The sequence below is a fragment of the Mytilus edulis genome, chromosome 1 (assembly GCF_963676685.1).
Source record: "Mytilus edulis chromosome 1, xbMytEdul2.2, whole genome shotgun sequence".
Classification (NCBI taxonomy): Eukaryota; Metazoa; Mollusca; class Bivalvia; order Mytilida; family Mytilidae; genus Mytilus; species Mytilus edulis.
In genome coordinates, this window is record NC_092344.1 from 57,706,785 (window position 1) to 57,728,267 (window position 21,483).

The following is a 21,483-nucleotide window of genomic DNA, read 5'->3' on the forward strand; positions in this document are numbered from 1 at the left end:
ATGTCCTCATAAAAACTCGCAGTTTCATGCATACTTAAAGTTAATATAAATCAGTCATGCAAATAAGACAAGTGATTAGCTAAATTAAAGTGACTAGGACTGCTTACTTAAACTTCGGTTCGTCTCTGGCGGATAGTCGTCCAATTATCAATCATACTACATCTCTGTTTTATATGCTTCTTATGCTTGTTTCATCAAATATGTTTTGAAAGTTTACACAATTCGGATAACTTATACAACAAATCTTTACAAAAAAGCAATAATATTAAAATAACTTGTATCAACAATATGTATATATAGTTACATTAGATGTATGTTTCATTATAATACGTTTTTCTGATTGGCTAACTAGCAATCTCGTGATATTCCTTAATCAATTGCATACCACAATGCAACTTTTTATTCATGATGACACGAGGTCCCACAATAAAGTGCACAGGTAAATGAAATAAAAACTTGATAAAAGGCGTGTTTTCATGATCCTATAGGTAAAAATGTAATTATAAGTATTGAATGTTTTTTTTGTAACTTTATAGGGTTGTAAAAGCGTTGACCGTGCGCACGTTTTTATTATGAAGCGCTTCCGCGCTTCATACAAAATGTACTTCGGTCAACGCTTTTACACCCCAATAAATTTACAAAAAGAGCATTCAATTCTTAAATAAAATAACAACTTGTACTAAAAATCTGTACAAAAAACAACTTGTATAGCTATTTTGTTCAAAACATCTGTACAAAATAACAACTTGTACAAAAGTCTGTACAAATAACAACTTATACAAAACACATAAAATTGATAACATACTTGCAGTATACAGCCTGGCTCACGACTGTAATATTGTTAAGGTACATGATTGCCATTGCCCCTTGTGTATGTTTAGAGATGTATATAAAATCGTTACACTCTGAATCGCCGTCAGGTTGACCTGGTTGATACACTTTGAAACATTCATCTAGGTTGACTTTTGGGTAGTTATCCCGTATCCACTGTTTTGCTGTCGAAGACTGGAGGCCATCTTTAATTTTACTATCTTCACAATGGCTTTCGCCCAATATGTTTGTGAAAGAATCTGTGCATGCTTCTAAACTGGAAACTAATCTGAAAGTTCCCAATAATATATAAACATTCATTTCTATTTAAAGCGTCTACTTTTTTCAATCGTGATTACTGTAAGTTTTAAGTCCTTCTAACGACTGTTTCATTTTATTTTCCGATATAATTGAAAGAATAGATAGAATGTACTCTGTATCCAATTTCTGCATAACAATGCTTTTCTATAGACTCCCTTATAATTATTAAGTTAGCATAATATATAAAAAAAATATATACAAGGAAAGAAAGAAAAACTTACGAACAAATATAATAGTTGGAATGTGTGAGGGATCCTCCAAGGATAGGAGCAAAACAACCAATAGCAGAGATAAGTCCAAGACGATCAGGAGATGTACACAACGATTCGCCAACTTCTTCTACTGTAAAACAAGATCATTTAATATACGTGTTATATTTAGTGGGGTTCGTGTTGCTCTGTCTTCAGTTTTCTATGTTGTGTTTTGTGTACTATTGTTTGCAATTGTCTGTTTCTCTTTTTCTCTTTAGCCATGGCGTTGTCAGTTTATTTTCGACTTATTAGTTTCTTGTTCCTTTTGTATCTTTTGTCTCATTTGTTGTCAATGGATAGTAACAATTATAACCAATAATATTTTTTTGTTAAAGCAAACATGGTCAGCAAAACAAATGAAACATGAATGTGACCTACCGAATTAGACTATTTACCGGTTTGTAATCACATAAGCAACACGACGGGTGCCACATGTGGAGCAGGATCTGCTTACCCTTCCGGAGCACCTGAGATCACCCCTAGTTTTTGGTGGGGTTCGTGTTGTTTATTCTTTAGTTTTCTATGTTGTGTCATGTGTACTATTGTTTTTCTGTTTGTCTTTTTCATTTTTAGCCATGGCGTTGTCAGTTTGTTTTAGATTTATGAGTTTGACTGTCCCTTTGGTATCTTTCGTCCCTCTTTTATATAGAAAAAGCAAAATTAGTGCAATCGTCAACCAACTCGTAACATATGTTGGTATACCCCCTAATCACCTACTAGTTTAAGTGCTTTTGGTTTTTCCCTATTTTTTTAATACCATAAATGTCTATGTTTAGATAGAACATTAGCCGAACCAAAATGAGTTTCGATGTTGGTTCACACCTCTCTTTTATTCTTACTGCATTGCAATACTTCATTTTTATGCAAAATTACAATAAGTGGCACAGACTCCTTAGGTCCTATATTTTTTTTATTAACGATAGTAAAAGATATTACAATATGCTTACATTGGCACGATTCCGTGTCATGTGCAGTCAACCAATTACCGGTATATGTCGCCCACCTGGTAAATGTGGTATGAAGACTCTTTATGTCACAGGTGTCGCCATTTTTAGCAGCAAGTAATTGAATACATCTACCAACTTCATTGTATATCCTTATGAAATAAAAAATAATACATTAAAACAAAAACACAGAGTGGATGTGGCACGGTACTTCTACATCCCTACAACAAGAAGACAAGAAGTGCAAATCTGAGAGTACTAGCAGTTACTGTTTATCTTACATGTATGTAGTATGACTCACTTTTGAAGACTCAAAAGATCGCAACTAAATTTCATGAATGTTCGTGATTTTGTCCATGAAGTTAATATTTAGTGTGTGTGTGTATCTTTAAAAGAACAGCCGCAAATCCTTTACAGGTAAATTTTGCTTGGAATTGTTCTTACTTTAGTTTGAATCAAATAATATACTTCGCACTGCACAAAAATGAATGACAAACAGCACATGGTCCAGATAGTTTAAATCTGCATTTCCACAATATGAAGTGAATTATCCAAATTTTAAATTCGAACGAATTCTAAATTTTCACATACATGTACATGCATCGATCCCAGTTGTCGTGCAAGTAAATAACACATAATTATATTTTTCTAATTTACAAATTACACTTACTGGCAAACATCCGTATGTGTGTGTACGGTATTATTCAGTACAGCAAGAATACCAATACAGGAATATGAAGAAACATAACTTATGTGCGAGCACGCATCGACTGTAAAATATAATGACATCATTTGATCATGGTACGTGTGCATGCCTTGTTGGAAAATGTGATGTAGAGATAAATCTAATATATTTCATGTAAGACTTGAGAACATAGTTAAAATTAAAAATATGCAATGTGTAATTCGGGTTCGAACTATATGGGTTTTCATCCTATATGTGTACTGAACTGCTAAAAATCTGAACAAAAAATAAATTTGGTTTTCATGTTGAGATTAGAAAAAGCATAAATAAATGCGACTTATAAAGACATAAATGACGTTTAACATTTTCCGTTCAAACGAGATGCATATTGTAAAACTTTTCCGTCCAATCGAAATGCATAGTATTATAAATGTTTTCCATCCAAACGAAATGCATTGTATACAACTTCTCCGTCAAAAACGAAATGCATTTATAGCAAAATTCTAATCAAATAAATCAGGCTAATAATTTGGTTCGCTACACAGCACGTGTACAAAGTTCGTCTACATAATACTCATCATGCAGTAGCGCGCGAATCAAACAATCTAGAGAACCAAATCGGATACACGAAGTTGAAGAGCATTACAAATACAGTTAAGGAATCACTGCTTAGGAATATAAAACCTTTGTGATTAAAATGATTCAACATGTTAAAAATGGGATAGCTAGTTGAACAATAATTTTTGTTAAAAAAAAAATGTATAAAAACAAAGATATATTGAAGCCCATGCAATATATAATTTAGTGTATAAACCGGTATCTTACAAAGTTGAATGCGGTTCTCTTGAAATTAAATTGACAGAAACAAAGTTTGTAAGACTTGCAGCTCTCAATCAAAAAGAATGCTTTTGGTGATGACAACTGATTGCATCACATCAAACATATGCATTTTGGCTCCAAAAAATATATGTATGTAAAACAAAGTGATAACATATTAAATCGTGCTGTGTTTATTTCAGTGTTCAAAAGTAAGAAATGAGGCTTGTTATATTAATTTTACAATTTGCAAAACAATCTAATTAAAATATAGATCTCTGATTTCATTATACTGCTCATATGATCACACATCTATATTTTAATTCGATTGTTTGAAAAAAGGCATGCCAATGTCAACAAGAAAAGAACTAAACCACCAAGATACTTACTAGCAGTTACTTCTCTCTAAAATACATAAAGTAAACTTCAGTCATACAAAAAGCAGTCTACAACCCAAACCAATAGTTTCCACGATGTTATTACTTAGGATTTGGGTTCTCGCCTCGAGTGTTATTTCGATATGCCTTCGCCTCTTTAACTATTAAAAAACCTCTTTATTTTGGGCATTTTAAAAATGTATAGGAAGTGTATCCAATGTGTCTTAAATCTCGTCAATGTTGAGGATTCATATTATTTTGTTCTAAATTGTGTTTGTGCTTTCAGGAATTTAGCATTGTTGATTGTTAATCTTTGGTTTTATTTCAGTTTTTATTTTGACTATTTAAAAAAACTAGTGTTGATCGTTGATATATATAGATTTGTATATCTAACACCAAATTCATCTTTTATCTAGATTAATGTCCTGCATATACATGTAATACGCAGTTGTGAACTCAAAAGACACTTCAATTATTGAAGATCGTATTTTGACTTTTCCTTTTTTCAGTGTAAAGGGGTTACTGTATCATTGGCATGCACCCAAACGTCTTTGTTTCATTTGAATTTACAGCGATTAAAGTCCATTAAATTCAAAAATTAATTTAGAACCAAACATTTAATCTTTGTATTCTTATTTTCCTGTATTACTAATGACATGTCTCCTTATGATATAATTCGATATGATATTTAGGACATTCATTTTACCGACGCTGTATTAAACCATGGAAGTATTATTTAAATATTACTTCCATGATTAAACCAAGTAGAATAAGACATACATAGAGGCAATAATAGTATATTGACTTGACATATCAACGATATAAGGATGAGGCTTAGAAACGGGGAAATGCGAGGCTGTGCCGAGCTATTTCCCCGTTTGGGGCCGAATCCTTATATCGTTGATATGTCAAGTCCATGCACTATTATTGTCTTTATACTGCAATCTAAAAAAAAAAAACATTTTCAATTGTGGTTTTTAAATGCGTTAAGGTTATTTATTTGATTTAAATATTGAGGGAAATCCCCTTTAAAAAGGCCCCATATCATGCTACAACACAATAAAATGTACATTTACCTGTTGAAATCCACACTCGATGGTGAACGAAATCGTTTGAGTATGGACTAAAATATCAACCATAAGCATAAAACATTATACAAATATAGCCTTTGTATGAGGTCGATACAAGGATATATTGACCGAAAGAAGTATATTGACTGAGGACGAAGTCCGAGGTCGATATACTTCTTTGGGTCGATATATCCTGTATTGACCTCATACAAAGGCTATATTTGTTATATTATTAATTTCTGACCATATTTGTATAAAAATCGTCATTTTGGTTTGTTGGAATTTTATAGATTTTACATTGTCTCCTTGACAATAACAACATATTAGTTGTTATTTCATTTACTTTTTTTTTTTGACATCGTATGTATTTGAAGATTTTTTTCGTCAAATAATCGATCACAGATATCATGTGTTCCAAACGTTAAACAACATCCTGAAATTCATTACATGACGTCACAAAGTATACTGGCCACCGTTTCACAAAGCCTTCTTAACTTACGATGATCGTATCAGTTTACGATCGGTTTACGTGTGGTTCTACGTTCCCGTTACGTGTGTTTCACAAAGGCATCGTAAAGAACTACTAAGTTGATCGCAAGTTACGTCGTGTGTATCATCGTAAGTGTATCGTAAACCGAGAAGAGTGCTTTCTTTCACGTCCGCACTTTTATCGAGTATGGCATGCCAAATAAACATTTTTAAAAATAATTATTATGCCCGTTAAATTATGGATGGCGAATTATGGAGATATTTTTATATCAATATTAATACAACTAAAGAATTTTAGTCCGTTTTCAATATTAATTCAAGATATATGACGCTTACAGTCATAGGACAAAAGTGAGTTCCCACTCAAAAAATGTCAGATCATTTCAACTAAAATCGGTACTTTTCAAAAAAAAATTACCAAGTAAGTGTATGAGTGATTTTTATAAAATAGATACCATAAGATGCAGAAATGTCCGAAGTTTAATTGTTTATTTGGCCATATTTTTAGTGAGGTTCTTTTTCATTATTGAATGGGTTAAACACAAATGATTTTTTTTTACGATTTTAATTTGGTTAGAATACATAGCAAACTTTACCGTGAGTCAAGCAATATTTTTCTTTGTATTCACCTCGTCAGTAATTTAAAATACATATATTAACAACACTTTGTACCAATATTCTTTTTGGAGGCAAACACAGTCAAATATATTCAACGAAACTATCCGACACAGTGAGGGTTTAGATTAGGGGCAACGAGGGGTGGGATGGGGGGGATGCATTTCTTGGTTCTGTAATTCTTTTAGCCATTCTTATCTTTTCAGCATTATAAAATATGCTTATACTTTAAATTATGTGCCCCTTTAGAATTTGCACTACACAAATGAAATCATTTATCAATTTTGTTAAATTTCTGATTGAAACGAAACACAGAAAAATATAAATATTGTTACTTAGCTTATTTGTAATAATTTGGATATATGGGATAACAATAAAAATTATTTAAACAGTAGATTAGATGAAATTAGTTATATTTAATCTTATCTCGTTTGTAATATATGAGGAAATAGTAATGAGAAGCTAGCGCTGAGCATAAAGTTTTATAACATATACAGCATTATTAGTTATCCGACATAAAGAGTTATCTGGAATTTGACAAAAACAGTCTCCGGGACAAGTTTGCAATAGGTTGAGTGCAAAAGTTGTCACCTTAATTTTTGGAGTTAAGTCAAAACAAAGTTGATAACTTGGTTGGTATTGGTTCCCTGATATTTGTCCTAAAAATTTTTGGATCTAGCACCACTGTTGAAAAAGTTATGCCCCTTTTTTCAACAATTTCCTCAGAGGAAAAGTACTTTTCCTCAAGGGAAATCAAATTTCCCTGAAGGAAAAAGATTTTTCCTCAAGGGAAATTGTTTTTTCCTCAAGGGAAAAAGATTTCCCTTAGGGAATTTGCTGCATAATTATTTCCTTTGAGGAAATTCTATTTCCTTAGAGGAAATTCTTTTTCCTTAGAGGAAATTCTTTTTCCTTTGAGGAAATTTGCAGCTTCAAATTTTCCTTGGAGGAAATACTTTTTCCTGTGAGGAAATTTGTAGCTTCAAATTTTCCTTGGAGGAAATACTTTTTCCTGTGAGGAAATTTTTGACAAACACTTTTCCTTGGAGGAAAATTCAAGACAACAAATTTCCTCTAGGGAAATCATTGTTCTTCAAATTTCCTCTAAGGAAATTTCTGAAGATCAAATTTCCCTTAAAGGGAAACTTCGCAAAAAAATCAAAAATTGATATTATGTTCATTCTGTATAAAAATGCTCAAATTCATAGATATTAAAGTTTTATTCCGCTAGATAAGCGATCACCATCGATTTTAAATTTAGAGTATCAATTCTGCGAGATCCGCCATCTTGTCTTCTTTCCCGATGAATAAAAACGATATGTCTATAAACCACAAAGAAACAAAACTACAGTAACCGATGTAGTCGTAATTGCGTGTCGATATCTTGTCAATCGTACGGTTGTTTAATCCGACTAACTAACTTGATACGGAAAATATTCTTACTTTTTTTAAAATACCATGGTCTGTTGTTTTTAAACTGTTGATATTGGAATTAGGTTAAAAGTCAAAGTTGAAATCATAATTAAGTGTTCCGTGAAAATTGTTTTCGAAAATCTAATTTGTTCATAATTCTTTAAAGTAATAAACTTTTTTCAAATATATTTTGATCTTCCCTCGTCTGATCACCAGCATGGCTAAAGGTATTACTTCCAAAGGTATTGTGAGGGGTGTGAGGTGACACGTCCAGGTATTCAAGCGATTTCCTGTCGGGCTTGCAAGTTCATGCATCGTTTCACTTCTGCAGGTATTGATCAGTGTACACGGCTGATAACTTATAACTTTCCATTTTGAACTATCAGATGTATAATATACAGCTCTGTCTTACTTGTCATTACTAAACTCATACGCTTGTTTATAAATAACATTTCTGGTGTAAAGAATATAATTCATAAAAATATAAATAATACCCAAAAAATAAGATTTGATGAAATTAAAATCTATTTAAATATTTTTTCCAAGGGTGAATTTGGGAAATGTAATATATAGTCATTGTCAATAGTGAAGGACAGATTGGAACAGACCAGAAATATTGATTTAAAAAAATGTACGCACTTGCCGACGATTCGTTTATACGACTGGATAGAAAGTTACGGAACAATAATAGCGCAATTTAAAATATATACGTGTATACATTGAACATAAGAAAAAAACATATATTTTGAATAAATAGGGGTAAAAGTGTTGTAAATAGACTAGTCCACGTATGCCAACAGTATGTAATCATCGAATGTCGATAGACTACAGTTGTATACCAAAAGAAGAAGAGAACCAATTTGATTTAAATACAGGTCGATGTATAACTTTTGCTTTGGTTCATTGAAGCTGTGGACCTAGGAAAATCACAGATTTATATTTCAATAAGATTGTTCTCAAACAAAGGAAGGAATTCGTCATCACAATTGTTATATATGCCACTGGACGAACACTAATTATCCCCAGGGGATGTGAATATTTTGCTGGGAAACTTTTGAGTATCAAAGTTTCAAATTAATTTCGGGATTTATTTTCTTTCTTGGTATTCAATAACAGAAAAAAGAATAAATTACTTGTTCGCTAAATAGGGGTATTCTTGTCAGATAAAAGAATTTTAGTTATATTTAAAAAATAGGGAAATATGACATTAAATTGGTTCTGTCTTTTTTTAAACATCGTTAAAACGATGTGTGTCTAAGGTGAACGCCACAAGAACCCTGTAATACTAGTACGAGAGTATAGCATGTAAACATTCCTTCTTAATAATATGGTTGTATTGGAAATCTTTTCATACAGATTGACAACTCATTGTCCGATATGCATGTAATATTTGCCACATGACGCCCATAGTTCTTTCTACCATCATCACCTTATTCTTTGATATTGCTGTAAACATCGATGGTTCACACCCAAACAAAATGGGAGTAATGAACCTTCAGAGCTTCTCCGTGTTATACACTTGTGAAATATATAGACGAAATTTCTGTATTGAAATGAATCTACATCTCACAAACAGGATTTTCAAATAACGATTTTGAGTAATCACCTTACAAACCAATATAAACGTATGGCAAGATATAACCATGAAGGAATTTAGTTTATGTCAGACGCAAGAACTCATCACTATATCATAAACGTATACGTATATATATGCATACAGTTTCAAATATCAAGAACAAGCGGTCGATGTCGATAGTCTGTTTTCTAACTGTTCAGAGTTAGACATGTCACTTGTTCATTCTTGGAAGCCTTCATATTCCCCGTCTAACGATGGGAACTCTTTCTGATTGTGTTGACTATAAATGCTTGTATGGTAATTCTGTCGTTTATCTGTACAAGCGGTTGCATTTCCTCTCCTTTCCCAACAAACAAACGAACGAAACGCCACTAGTCTGATTTCTCTGGAACTCATCCTCAATGGCTCTTATACGTCAGGAAACTTACATGTATACTAATAATGATTGTTTCATGAACAACGATGTATGAACGAACTATTATAAATTCGTCAATATCTGTTATGCATGACTAAAATATAACTTTTATTACAACTACTGTATTACTTATTTGGATTAATGACGGCTATCATGTTCAACATTGCACAAATATTATCATAGAATTTTTTAAAAAAATCCTCAAAAATTCTCAAAAGAAATAATGCCTTAGCTTAGATAATTGGTATTCTTTTCACAAAAAGTTCGTGTAAATGATTGTCAAATGAATTTAATTATGTAAGAATAAAAAGGTTAAAAAGAAACTAAAAAAAAATTATGCATGTTGTATGTTGTATTTTTTTGTCAATTAAAAACTTTAAAATTGCAATAGTTTTATTAGCATTTAAACACAGCCAGATTTGAATACAAGTTAAGAAATTCCGGTAAAAACAATGATATCAAACAGATGTACAATGGTATATCAAATTGGGTAATATTGCATTTAGTTTTTATTAAAGATTAAAACTACTATTTTTTGCTTCATATTTGAATCTTTACGCCAATTGCCGCTTAGAAAGTAATCAAAAATTGTTTCCTTTTATTTTTATACACTTTCGGAATTACGAATCAGAATTTTATTTTCAATTAATTTACACAATTTAATTATTGTATCTTTATTCTCATCGTGTATTAAATCTTAGTGTATTAACATCATGGCAGCATATACTCTTTCTAATCCTTTCTGTTTATCCTTTCCAAATAACAACATTTATACCTGTGTACGCGTGAACTCATACCTGCGGCTAAATAGCTACAAGGTAAACGAATTGACCTCAAGCCGAGAAATATACAGTGACCTTTACAAAATAATATACACACTCTGCTCACACATTAGTTGCATTGAAATGATTATCAAAACAATAACGGTAAATAGAATTGAAATATTTTCAGTTCAATATCAGTAAAAATGTTCAATAAATATTTTATGAAAAAAATCTCAACAATAATTAATTAAATTTATTCATAAACATTTACTGGAGATAATTTTATAGGAGTTTAATTCAATCAATACAAAACGGTATATATATGCATATTCACTTTCGTTCATTCTTATATTGTGGTTAATAACTTCGACCATTCGTCAGCTGTGCGCTTTTAATTACGTATATTGTCGATAAGCTATAAGAGTTAAACAGATTTTATTTTTTCCCAGAATTCAATAAATCGGGCTAATACGTCACGACCCACTCGAGAATTCAACCAAAAAAGTTACAAATACTTGATTTTCTCCGTTATTAGAAGGAATATAAATTTAAAACTTTGCAAATGTGTTTTTTATGTTAAGATGAACATGATTAGATGATAAGTAAAAAATCGCGGAATTTCCCTTTAATTAAGGAAATGTTTTCCCTTATTTTTACTTGTTGAACATTTCTTCACTACACCATGTATACAAACAGTATGAATATAATAATAACAAGACTGTATAATTGATGCAAATGATATTTAAAACTTTAATAAATGTTTGACTCAACATTTTAATGACATTGAAAATAATACAGTCTGACTGTTTAGATCTAGGTATTGTTTATACTTTTTTTATAAATTTAACTTTGATTTATAATTTTTTTGGGAGCAAATGCTTTTATTTTCTTTGTAATTGTTTCAATGCGATACATTAATAAGCAACCAATTTGAATGTCATACCATTTGTGGTGTTCTAAAGAATTTGTTTATATATTTGCAGATTAAATAATAAAATAAACACTTTTCGTGTTATTTTAAATTATTCCATTCACTAAACAATTCCCTTCAACTCTAAGAGAAATCATTTTTTGCAAATTGTTCTTCAATGATCTTCTTCTGTATATTTGATATGAGGGAGCGATGTAAATGAGTGGATAAAACTGGTGTTCCTTTTTTCAACAACAAAATAGTATTTGTTCAGCATTCTCCTTTCTTTTGATTAAGATATGTTGTTGCTTTTATGCAATAGTGTTTTTGTGTATCTATGATAGAACTCCATTTTGTTTATGGTCATTATCATGTGATAATGTTGAAATTTCCTATTTCTTTTTTGCAGGAAAGCACACATTCCATTTCAAATTAATCCAATTATGCACTATGTAAATAAATTTCAACTATAAGTTTCCTCTTCAGTAATGACCTATTGATCATGAAAACCAAGATGTCTGATCACCTATAAATACACAAAATAAACAAATAAAATGTTATAAATGGAGAGAGAAACAGCAATAAATGTTTTTCATGTGTATCTTTCCTTATTAAAATACATTAAGTAAACTTGAACTCGAGAAAAATAAATAACTGCGATGTAGACTAGAAAGTATAAAATGCCAAATAAAGTATTCACGAAAAATTAGTTGATTTACAGAAGTCAAGTCCCTGTTTGCAGGAAATTTACATCATTGGTTGTCTGGTGGAGAGTTGTCTTATTGGCAATCATACCACATCTTATTTTTATATAACCTATCCATATTCCTATTGTGCCTGTCCAAAGTTCAGAGCCTGTAGCTTTTGTCAGTTTAGTCTGACACTAAAATTTAGTGGTTGTTGTTGTTGTTGTTTCATACCGGTCATATTTATTTTTTGTAATTCATTTTGTTATAAACTAGGCAATTACCATGATTAGTTTTACAGTTTGGATTGTTTCAATGTTTCATCTTTAGGTCTTTTATAGCTGCCTACTTTGACTATAGTATAGGGTATGGATTTTCTCATTATTGAAGGTCGTAACAGGCCTACAATTGCTTTCTCAAAACCATGATAGTTTTCATATTTAATATACCACATCTTTTAATTTTTATAGTAATCATGATACTAGTAATCATCTTTCAATCAAGTTCAATAACTTTTTTAAAATTAAAAGGTGCCTTACCATTTAGGTTTAGTTGGCTTCTGCAAATTTTACATTGCCTATCATTTCTAATGTATATAATTTCTCTGTATCTTCTATAGTTCTTGTCCTATACATAAAAGAGTAAAAGTTGAATGACATCTTGCATCAATATTTTTTTCTGTTTAATGTACATTATGTATATTAATGTGTGTTTAATAAAAATCTAAACCATGAGTGCTTGATAAGCTTCTTGCCCTTATAGCTGGTCTTTAAGCTTTAAATGAATTTTAACAATCGACTAAAAAACTATGAGCACTGTGCAAATAAGACCCCTGCCCTCCAAAAAAAACAAAACATGCACAAACAGTGGTATTTATTGACATAAAACATGTATATAATTTGGCTCCATTTATAGATATATATCTCAAGTGACTATAAGTTTAAGGCTGTGATTTTTTTAACAAATCCATAAATTTCTAAAACCTTTCAAAGTTTTTGAAAATGGACAATTTTAAAATAACTTTGCAACAACTAAAGTTCCTTAACTCTGCATCTTATAAAAAATATACATGATAAATAGGGAATGATACTCCAGCTTGCATATTATTCAAAGTTTTAAAGGAACATAAATGAAGAACTGTAAAAGTTTTACTACCAAAATTTGAAATTGATTTGATTAAAATTGTGATAAAAAGTATTTTTTTAAAGTTTAATAAAATTTGGTTGAGGGAAACTTAAGTTAGAAGGCCGAAACATTTTTTTCCATTTTTAAAGAACATAACTATAGAATTTAGTAAAAGAGACACTACCAAAATTCAAACTTAATCTGTATTTTGTGATGATAAGCATTGTGTATTGATTTCATAACATTTGGTTGAGACAAACTAAATTTTAGAGAACAGGAAACCAAAAATTCAGCATATTTTCCCCATTTCTAAAGGGGCATAACTCTGATACTCTAGTACAGTAACACTGACATCACCAAAATTCAAACTTGATATGAGAATTGTGATAACAAGCTTTTGTAAAAGTTTAATTGAATTAGGTTGAGGCAAACTAAAGTACTGTTAGAGAACAAAAAACAACTTTGGGACAGACGGACAAACGATCTGACAAGTGTTAAACATTATGCCCCCTCCACTTTGGGTCATAACAATAAAAAGGGAGTTTGTCAAGATATAAAAACAATTCACCAAAGTTTCATAAAAATTTGTGAAAGCATTCTTGAGACTATCCAAATCCCAAGTCATGATAGTACAATGACATAAATCAGATTTTTTTTTAAATTAAAAGGAAAATTATCATGTTTATGTTATACAAAAATAATTCACCAAGTTTCATGAAAATTGCTCAAAGCATTATTAATAGTATACGTACTGGAAAAATCCCCGCTGTTATGAATAAAATCCCTAACTTTAAATTAAAAATTTAAAATCCCTAAAAATTAAAAAGGAGCTTAATTATCATGATTATATCAATAGATAATTCACCAAAGTATTATGAAAATTTTATGATTAATGTATTCTAATTCCAAGACTATCTAAGACATGGTTTGTTTGAATTAAAAAAGTTGGAATAAAGTACCTGCTAGAATTCAGGAGAATTAGACCAAATCAGGCTATCTTCTAGATTATCAGACAATTGACTGTACATAGAAAAGGAATTTTCTTTTTTCTTTTTTCTTATTTAGCTATTTGTTATCTCTGTCCTTAATATATACTGAACTAAGCCATTTTTTCACATATTTTTTTTGTTTTTTCTCTCTTGTGACTTGTTATTTAACATAACAAAAAAAACCAAAGGCAATGAAAGAGAAACTGACAATGCGGCAGAGCTCCAGATAAGCTGCGTATTTGCGTGATCACGCAATACAAATAATAAAAAACCCAATGCAATTGCACATTGCAGGGTTCAATAACCCAATTAATTCAAAGGGAAACCCAATTATATGCCAAAACCATGAGTTCTCAACCCTTTTTATTAGCTACCATTTGCGTTATTTACCCTTATCTGTTTACAGCCGTCGCGTAAACTATTTTTATAATATTTATAATTGGAAATTTCCTTTCGTTCTAAAAATAGATCCCTGCATCATGTAACTGAAATGGGTCCCTGTTAGAGTTTTTCGTTGCTCAATAGGTACACGTGTTTTTGAAAACATTTCGATCTTCTCGGCATTTATCCAATTAGCGTGTCATGCAGTCAAATTTTTTTCGCATTGCTCGGGATTTATCATAACATACATTGAATTAAAACGAAAGTGAATGTCCGGTAAAAATATTGAATAGAAGCATGTTTTCTGCTTCTTTTGAAAAACCGAGGAAAAGTTATGATGATAACAAGACTCCGTCAGTGTTTTTAGGAAGCGTCCATCGAACACACGGGCGTGTGTGTGTATCTTAACTAGAACATTGCTGATAAAAACGGGGTTTCCTCAAAAACGAAATTAGTTGGAAAAAATGAAAGGCCAAATCAATATATGACATGATAAAGCATCAGAAACCAAAAGTTCTAATGAAAGAACTAAACCCAGATTTATGAAAATTGGAATAAAACAAAAACATTCAAGTATAATTAGAGTTTATATACTATTTTTTTTTCTTCATTTTACGGTTAATTAATGAATACACACACAGGCACTGGTCTCAGAATTTATTATATAAAGGTATAAGACAGGCGTGAATACACATAACCGTTTTGTATCAGTTTATATGAGAAAATACAAAACTGGCAGAAGGTTTAAAACGGAACACAAATTAAACCTACAATTGCTCCTCAGTGAATAAACCAAAGCTAGCAAATAAAAATAACCCTAACCCTTAACCAAGTAAAACAGCTAAACAAAGAAAGAAACATATTTAAGATGGAAAAAAATTTGCGGTTGATATTCCCTAAATATTCAATATTGTGTTGATGAAAAAAACCAATTCATTAAGGAGCTTGGTGGTGAAAAACCCAATTTGATATTAACATGAGGGGTGAATATGAATTGATAATGCAATTAAAAAACTTTATCACCCAATTGTATAAGAAAATGGTGGGTAAAAAACCCAATGTGTGAATTCTTATCTGGAGCTCTGCAATGCCAAGGCAAAACATAAGATGCAGAAAAGAAAAACAAAACAAAACACTAAGCAACACCAACATCACCAAAAAACTAGTGTTGAATTCATGTGCTCAGTCAGTCAGTGAGAGTTCGCAGATCCTGACCTACTATATCTATGCTTAAAAACCTAAAAATCATATAGTTCTAAACATATTTTGTAAATTTATACTTGATTAAAATGTTGTCATAAATAGCATAGACACCTCTGAGTTTTGAGAACCACATGTGTTAATTGTGCGAGTATAATCATTGATAATCATGCACAAGATTGACTTTTAAAAGCCTATATATTGAAATTTTCTGAAAATATTGCATGCATTTATTAATATGACCAATTTCAAGAAATGCACAAAGATGTGAGATGATTTATATAATTGTAATTACAGGAATTTACAGTAAAGGCTTTTATCCTCACTGCATTTTGCACTTTTCCTAATTCAGGAGCCAGAAGTTATGGCCTTTGTGACCTTTGTATGATTTTTATTTTAGTTTCTTTTTTTTATATTGAAGAGTTTAGTATGACGTCCATTATCACTCAACTAGTATACATTTTTGTTAAATGGCAAGCTAAAGCATGCCTCACAGGCACGGATCCAGGGGGGGCTGAAGGTTGGACATGTTGGAACCCCCTTTCTTTATTGGACGATCAATGCATTTGAATGGGGACATGTAGTTGGAGAATGTAGGACAGAAAGTCACAGGACAAAAAGTCACAGACAAAAAGTCACGGACAAAAAGTCACAGGACAAAAAGTCACAATTCATTTTTTCTGATTATTTTTTTTGAATAAAAAACGCTTATTTCTACAAAAATATTTTTGTATTTTTCGTAAACTATTGTATATAAACCAACTTTTTAAACAAAATATATCAAAAAAATATCAAAGATTATCAAATAATTGTTAAAAAACCAAAATGTCAAAGTGACTTGGCACTTAAATGGCTTCATGGTGCCAAGAAAAACATCTTATGCATGATTAAAATTAAATAAATCTTCATTTTTCAAGTATACTGACACATTTCCTAAACTTTAATATGAATATATGTATTTAAACGTAAATATTTCAAGATTTATTCTTATATATTAAAATAATGGTCAATAAATTATTTGTGACTTTTTGTCCTATCAAATTTGTGACTTTATGTCCTGTGACTTTTTGTCCTGTGACTTTCTGTCCGTTTACCGTAGTTGGACACCCCCCCCCAAAAAAAAAAAAATTGTCCTGGGTTAGGAACCCCTCCTTTATATGACTAGATCCACCCCAGTCTCAGGTTGCGGGATTTTCTCGTTGCAATGAAGACCCATCGGTGACCTATGGCTGTTATCTGCTCTTTGGTCATGTTGTTATCTCTTTGATACATTCCCCATTTCCATTTCCATTTTCTTTTCGGTTCTATTATAAATATTAGAAACGAGTTTGGTGCCTTTACAAAAATATAATTGTCTGTGCTGATAGGGGAGTATGTGTGCATACCAATATTTAAATTTTCTAGGCCTTCTTTAGACCTCGAGTGCTGTTGTTTTACAAAAACGGTCAAGTAATGTAGGGGAAAGAAACTAACTAAAAAGACCAAAATAAGCCACAACTAATGGGGGTCTCATTGGGGGTTCTGTTCACGGATCCCGCTTAGTTACTACTTATTTTTTTAGATTCTCGCATGATGCCATCCCGCGTACACTATGTAAGTGAACAATTCTGCTATTTTTGTAATTTCCCATGTCCCGCTAAACTTCATTTCGCGTTTTCACGGCACAATAATTTGAGGGAGGATAGGACCTTTATCGGGACTGCGGGATCGGGTGTTTTTAAGCTCTGGATTTCGGGATTGACCCTTTCGGGATATGATAATTCTTTTTTCGAATTTCGGGACCTCTGGATTTCGTGTTTTTTAAGCCCGGGATTTCGGGATTTCGTGTTTTTAAGCTCGGGATTTCGGGATCAGTACCCCTCCTACCCTCCCTCATAATTTGACTTTCATGTGTCACGTTTACAAAAAATACGCCTCGACAATCCCGAGTCCCGCTCAGACCCCCCTTATAGGTATATAATGAATAGTTTACTATGTAGTCAGTAGTCGGGTCAAATACACATGTATACACTTTTAGACGACCTTAGATTCATTTCACAGCGAAAATACTCATTTATATTGAACATTTTAGATCACTTTACATTTAGATTTTATAACTTTTAAAATAAAGACCATATAGATTTAAGATCATTTAATCGAAAGATTATAATTTGTCAATGCGCAACTGTAACCAGGTACTGAATTTTTTTTTGCATGCGTTAAGTTAAAAGTGCCGGGAATAGAAAAGCAAGTTAAACTTCTCATCTGGACTTTTTAATAAGTCTGTATACCGGACCTCTTCTCTATTTTGGGATTGAAAAAAAATCTAAAGTTAAAAATGCGGTTTTGAGCCTATTTCTTCTTTTTAATTTGGTAACACGTTAAGCCATTAGTGACACTAATATGGTATATTACCAATAATAAGGCCATATATTTCGGTGTGTAGAAATACCGCAAAAGACTTCTTAGTGCACTAAGAAGAAAGTTTTTGCATTAAGGACACTAAAACGATGTTTTAAGATCACAGCGAACATGAATATAAGAGGATATGATTAAATACCTCAAATCTATAAAGTAAGGTATCAATAGATTTTGTAATTTTGAAGTTAAATGACTTTTTAATCAACGCCTGCCACTCGCCACGTGACCAACGGTTTATTGCAGATTCCCGAATCATCATGTTCAATCAACCTAATCCAATAAACAATTGTCTTTTGATCGTTACTTATTGATTAATCAATGGTTGTTAACCTAACGGTTTAGCGTGGTATAAATTCAAGTTTATGAAAGAAAAATAAAAAATAAATTTTGTGTTTTAAAAACTTTGCCTTTGTTATATATATTTAGTTTTTAAGGAAATTGCTATGCAAGCTTTTTTTTTATTTAAAGAACCCTATTTTGAGATAAAAATTGAGAAACAAATGCTTTTGATATTTCATTTCCTTACTAACAACACAAGAGTTTACATACTATCATTATTCCTTGAAAGACATTTGAGAGTATGTGGTGTCCATGGGGTTCTTCAAAATCCGATTACAGAAGTAACATATAGAAAAACTCCAAGAGGTAAAATTATATTACGTTTTAAAAAGAGAATTATAGAATAAATCATAACTGTCTTCTATGAACGATAACTTTAAACTGGTGTCAATGCTTTTTTTTTTTAACAATTCATCTTTATTTCAACAATTGAAGATGAATACCATTTTATTTTATAATGTAATAAGCACTATGGGCAGGCGCGGATCCAGAGCTTGAAGTGGGGGTTTGGGGGAGGGGTTATGTGAGAAATGTTTAAAACACTAGAGAAGTTTTCATGTTATACCAAACCATATGTTTTTCAATAAATGGCACACTTTTTGTTCATCCGGCATATGGTTACTCTAAATAAAATTTTAAGTATTAATTTTATAAGGTTAATTATTTGATTACAGATCGTATCTACCCGTTTTGCAATTGTTGTATCACTCTAAGGGAGGCTAATAAAGATATATATAATAAAATATAGAGAAAAAAGTAAAATCACAAAAATACTGAACTCAGAGGAAAATCAATTTGAAAAGTCCATAATCACATGGCAAAATCAAAAAACAAAACGCATCAAAAACGAATGGACAAGAACTGTCATATTCCTGACTTGGTACAGGCATTTTTAAATAGATAGCAGCCTTGGATTGTCTTAATTAAATCCTTTGGTCCTCTAATTATCAAGTTACCCTCTGGCCAATGTTATTATGACTTGTGTATATTTAAAGAAGTGTAGCGACAACGTGTCACCCTATTCAGTGCTAGATATTCAAATTATAGTAAAGATAACATTAAAACAAGAAATGGTTAATACAAAAAATATTTTAAGATTTTCAACCGGGGGTGGGGGGCTCGCTTTAACCCCCTAAATCCGCTAATGATGTGGGAAAACTAAATTATTTAGTTAACTTAATCATATGACTCTTAAGCCCGTTCTGCCATTATTAAGAAACGCTAAAGAACGGAAATGTATGATTTTAAGATTTGGAAATAAATGAAATTGGTGTCACAAATGGTATGTCTGCTTGTATTTAAAATATTTTATAAATAGATATAATGCTCATATACATAATTATTAACGGTTGTTTTACTTCGCTTATTTATAGCATTTAACAAATAACTTCGTATTCTTATTTTCGGCATCAAATAAAAATAATGGAATAAATATATAGGAAGTTCCAATCAATAGACAACGTACAGAACAGAGCAATTCGATATTACTTAGGCGTTCACAGATTTGCACCAATTCTAGCACTGTATGGGGATACTGGATGGATACCAAGTCAGTTTCGGCATTGGGTGAACATTATTCGATACTGGAATAGGCTTTTATCGTTTGAAGACGACCGATTAACGAAAGTGGTGTTCAATATGGATTATGATCGTTGCACAAACAATTGGTGTAGTGACACTAAAGATATTTTCACTAAACTTAATATGTTACATTATTACGAAAGTAGAACAATGGTGGATTTAAAATCTTTTGAACAAATTGTACGAACTTATTACAGTGATATATGGAGAGAGTCCTTGATAAATAAACCAAAGCTACGATCTTACTTAAACTTTAAAACAAACTTCGAACTAGAGCACTATGTAAAACTAAATCTTACGAAACACGAGCGATCTGTGCTAGCCCAGTTTAGATGCGGATTATTACCGATCAGAATTGAGACTGGTAGATATATTGGGGAACCAGTAGAAAACAGACTATGCCGATTTTGTAATTCTCAAAATGTTGAAAGTGAGCTACATTTTCTTATAAACTGCACATTTATAATGATATCAGACAAACTGTTTTTAGCGAGATATTAATGGTGCCTGACTTTACGCAACTAGATGAGCAGGGAAAATTAACATTTCTAATGGTGAACCATCCAAGGAAAATAGCTAAATACTTAGCAGCGTCACTTTTCCGTAGAAAACAAACAGTTTACTCTAGTTAACATTCTTAAACTTTTTCACAAACATTAGTTGAATAATATATGAATTTTTACAATCGTTAATTCTTAATCTATAATTATCTGTATTTAAATTTAAATTAGCAATTGACACGTGATATTAGAACATTTATATTGAACTAACAGTAAAAGGTGACTTATTGGTCCATTGGGCCGGGTGTATTATATGTAATTATATTTTGTACAAATTTATGCTGATTTACACATGTCACTATAATAAACAATTTACTTACTTACTTACTTACTTTATATTTTAAAAGACAAGGAAAGTGAATTAAAAAATATATACAACAAAAATAAGCGAAAGGAGATGTGGTACGGCTGTCAATGAAACACCCATCCACAAAAGTTAAAAATGAAGAAGATGTCAGAAATAAATTGGTCATAATTTATTTACAGTCTAAAACATCGAAGGGACTAAACATCAACCTATACATATTTATACTTGTAATGCATTTGTATATAAACATCGAATCAGAAATATGTTCCTTTCCTAAACATGTTTAAAAACATTGCTGTGATAGTTATCAAAAGTACCAGGATTATAATTTAGTACGCCAGACGCGCGTTTCGTCTACACAAGACTCATCAGTAACGCTCAAATAGTTCTTAACATTAGAAAAATGAATGAAGTATTGGCAACTGGACGTTAAGCAACCAAATATCAATCCTCACTTTT

At 31.3% G+C, this 21,483-nt stretch overlaps 1 protein-coding gene and 1 long non-coding RNA gene across 2 annotated transcripts in view; one reads left to right on the forward strand and one right to left on the reverse strand.

Annotated features, from left to right (window-relative positions):
- Positions 1-21,483, forward strand: part of LOC139485827 (uncharacterized) — a 971,519-nt gene that overhangs the window by 301,950 nt on the left and 648,086 nt on the right. The gene's annotated exons all lie outside the window — the stretch shown is intronic.
- Positions 1-21,483, reverse strand: part of LOC139519706 (uncharacterized) — a 43,036-nt gene that overhangs the window by 1,519 nt on the left and 20,034 nt on the right. Inside the window, exons 2-6 of the mRNA XM_071311937.1 lie at positions 4,217-4,232; positions 2,997-3,096; positions 2,330-2,478; positions 1,353-1,473; positions 806-1,099 (exon numbers count right to left, since the gene is read on the reverse strand). Of these exons, the coding sequence (XP_071168038.1) occupies positions 806-1,099; positions 1,353-1,473; positions 2,330-2,478; positions 2,997-3,096; positions 4,217-4,232 (680 nt within the window). The remainder of the gene's footprint in view (positions 1-805; positions 1,100-1,352; positions 1,474-2,329; positions 2,479-2,996; positions 3,097-4,216; positions 4,233-21,483) is intronic.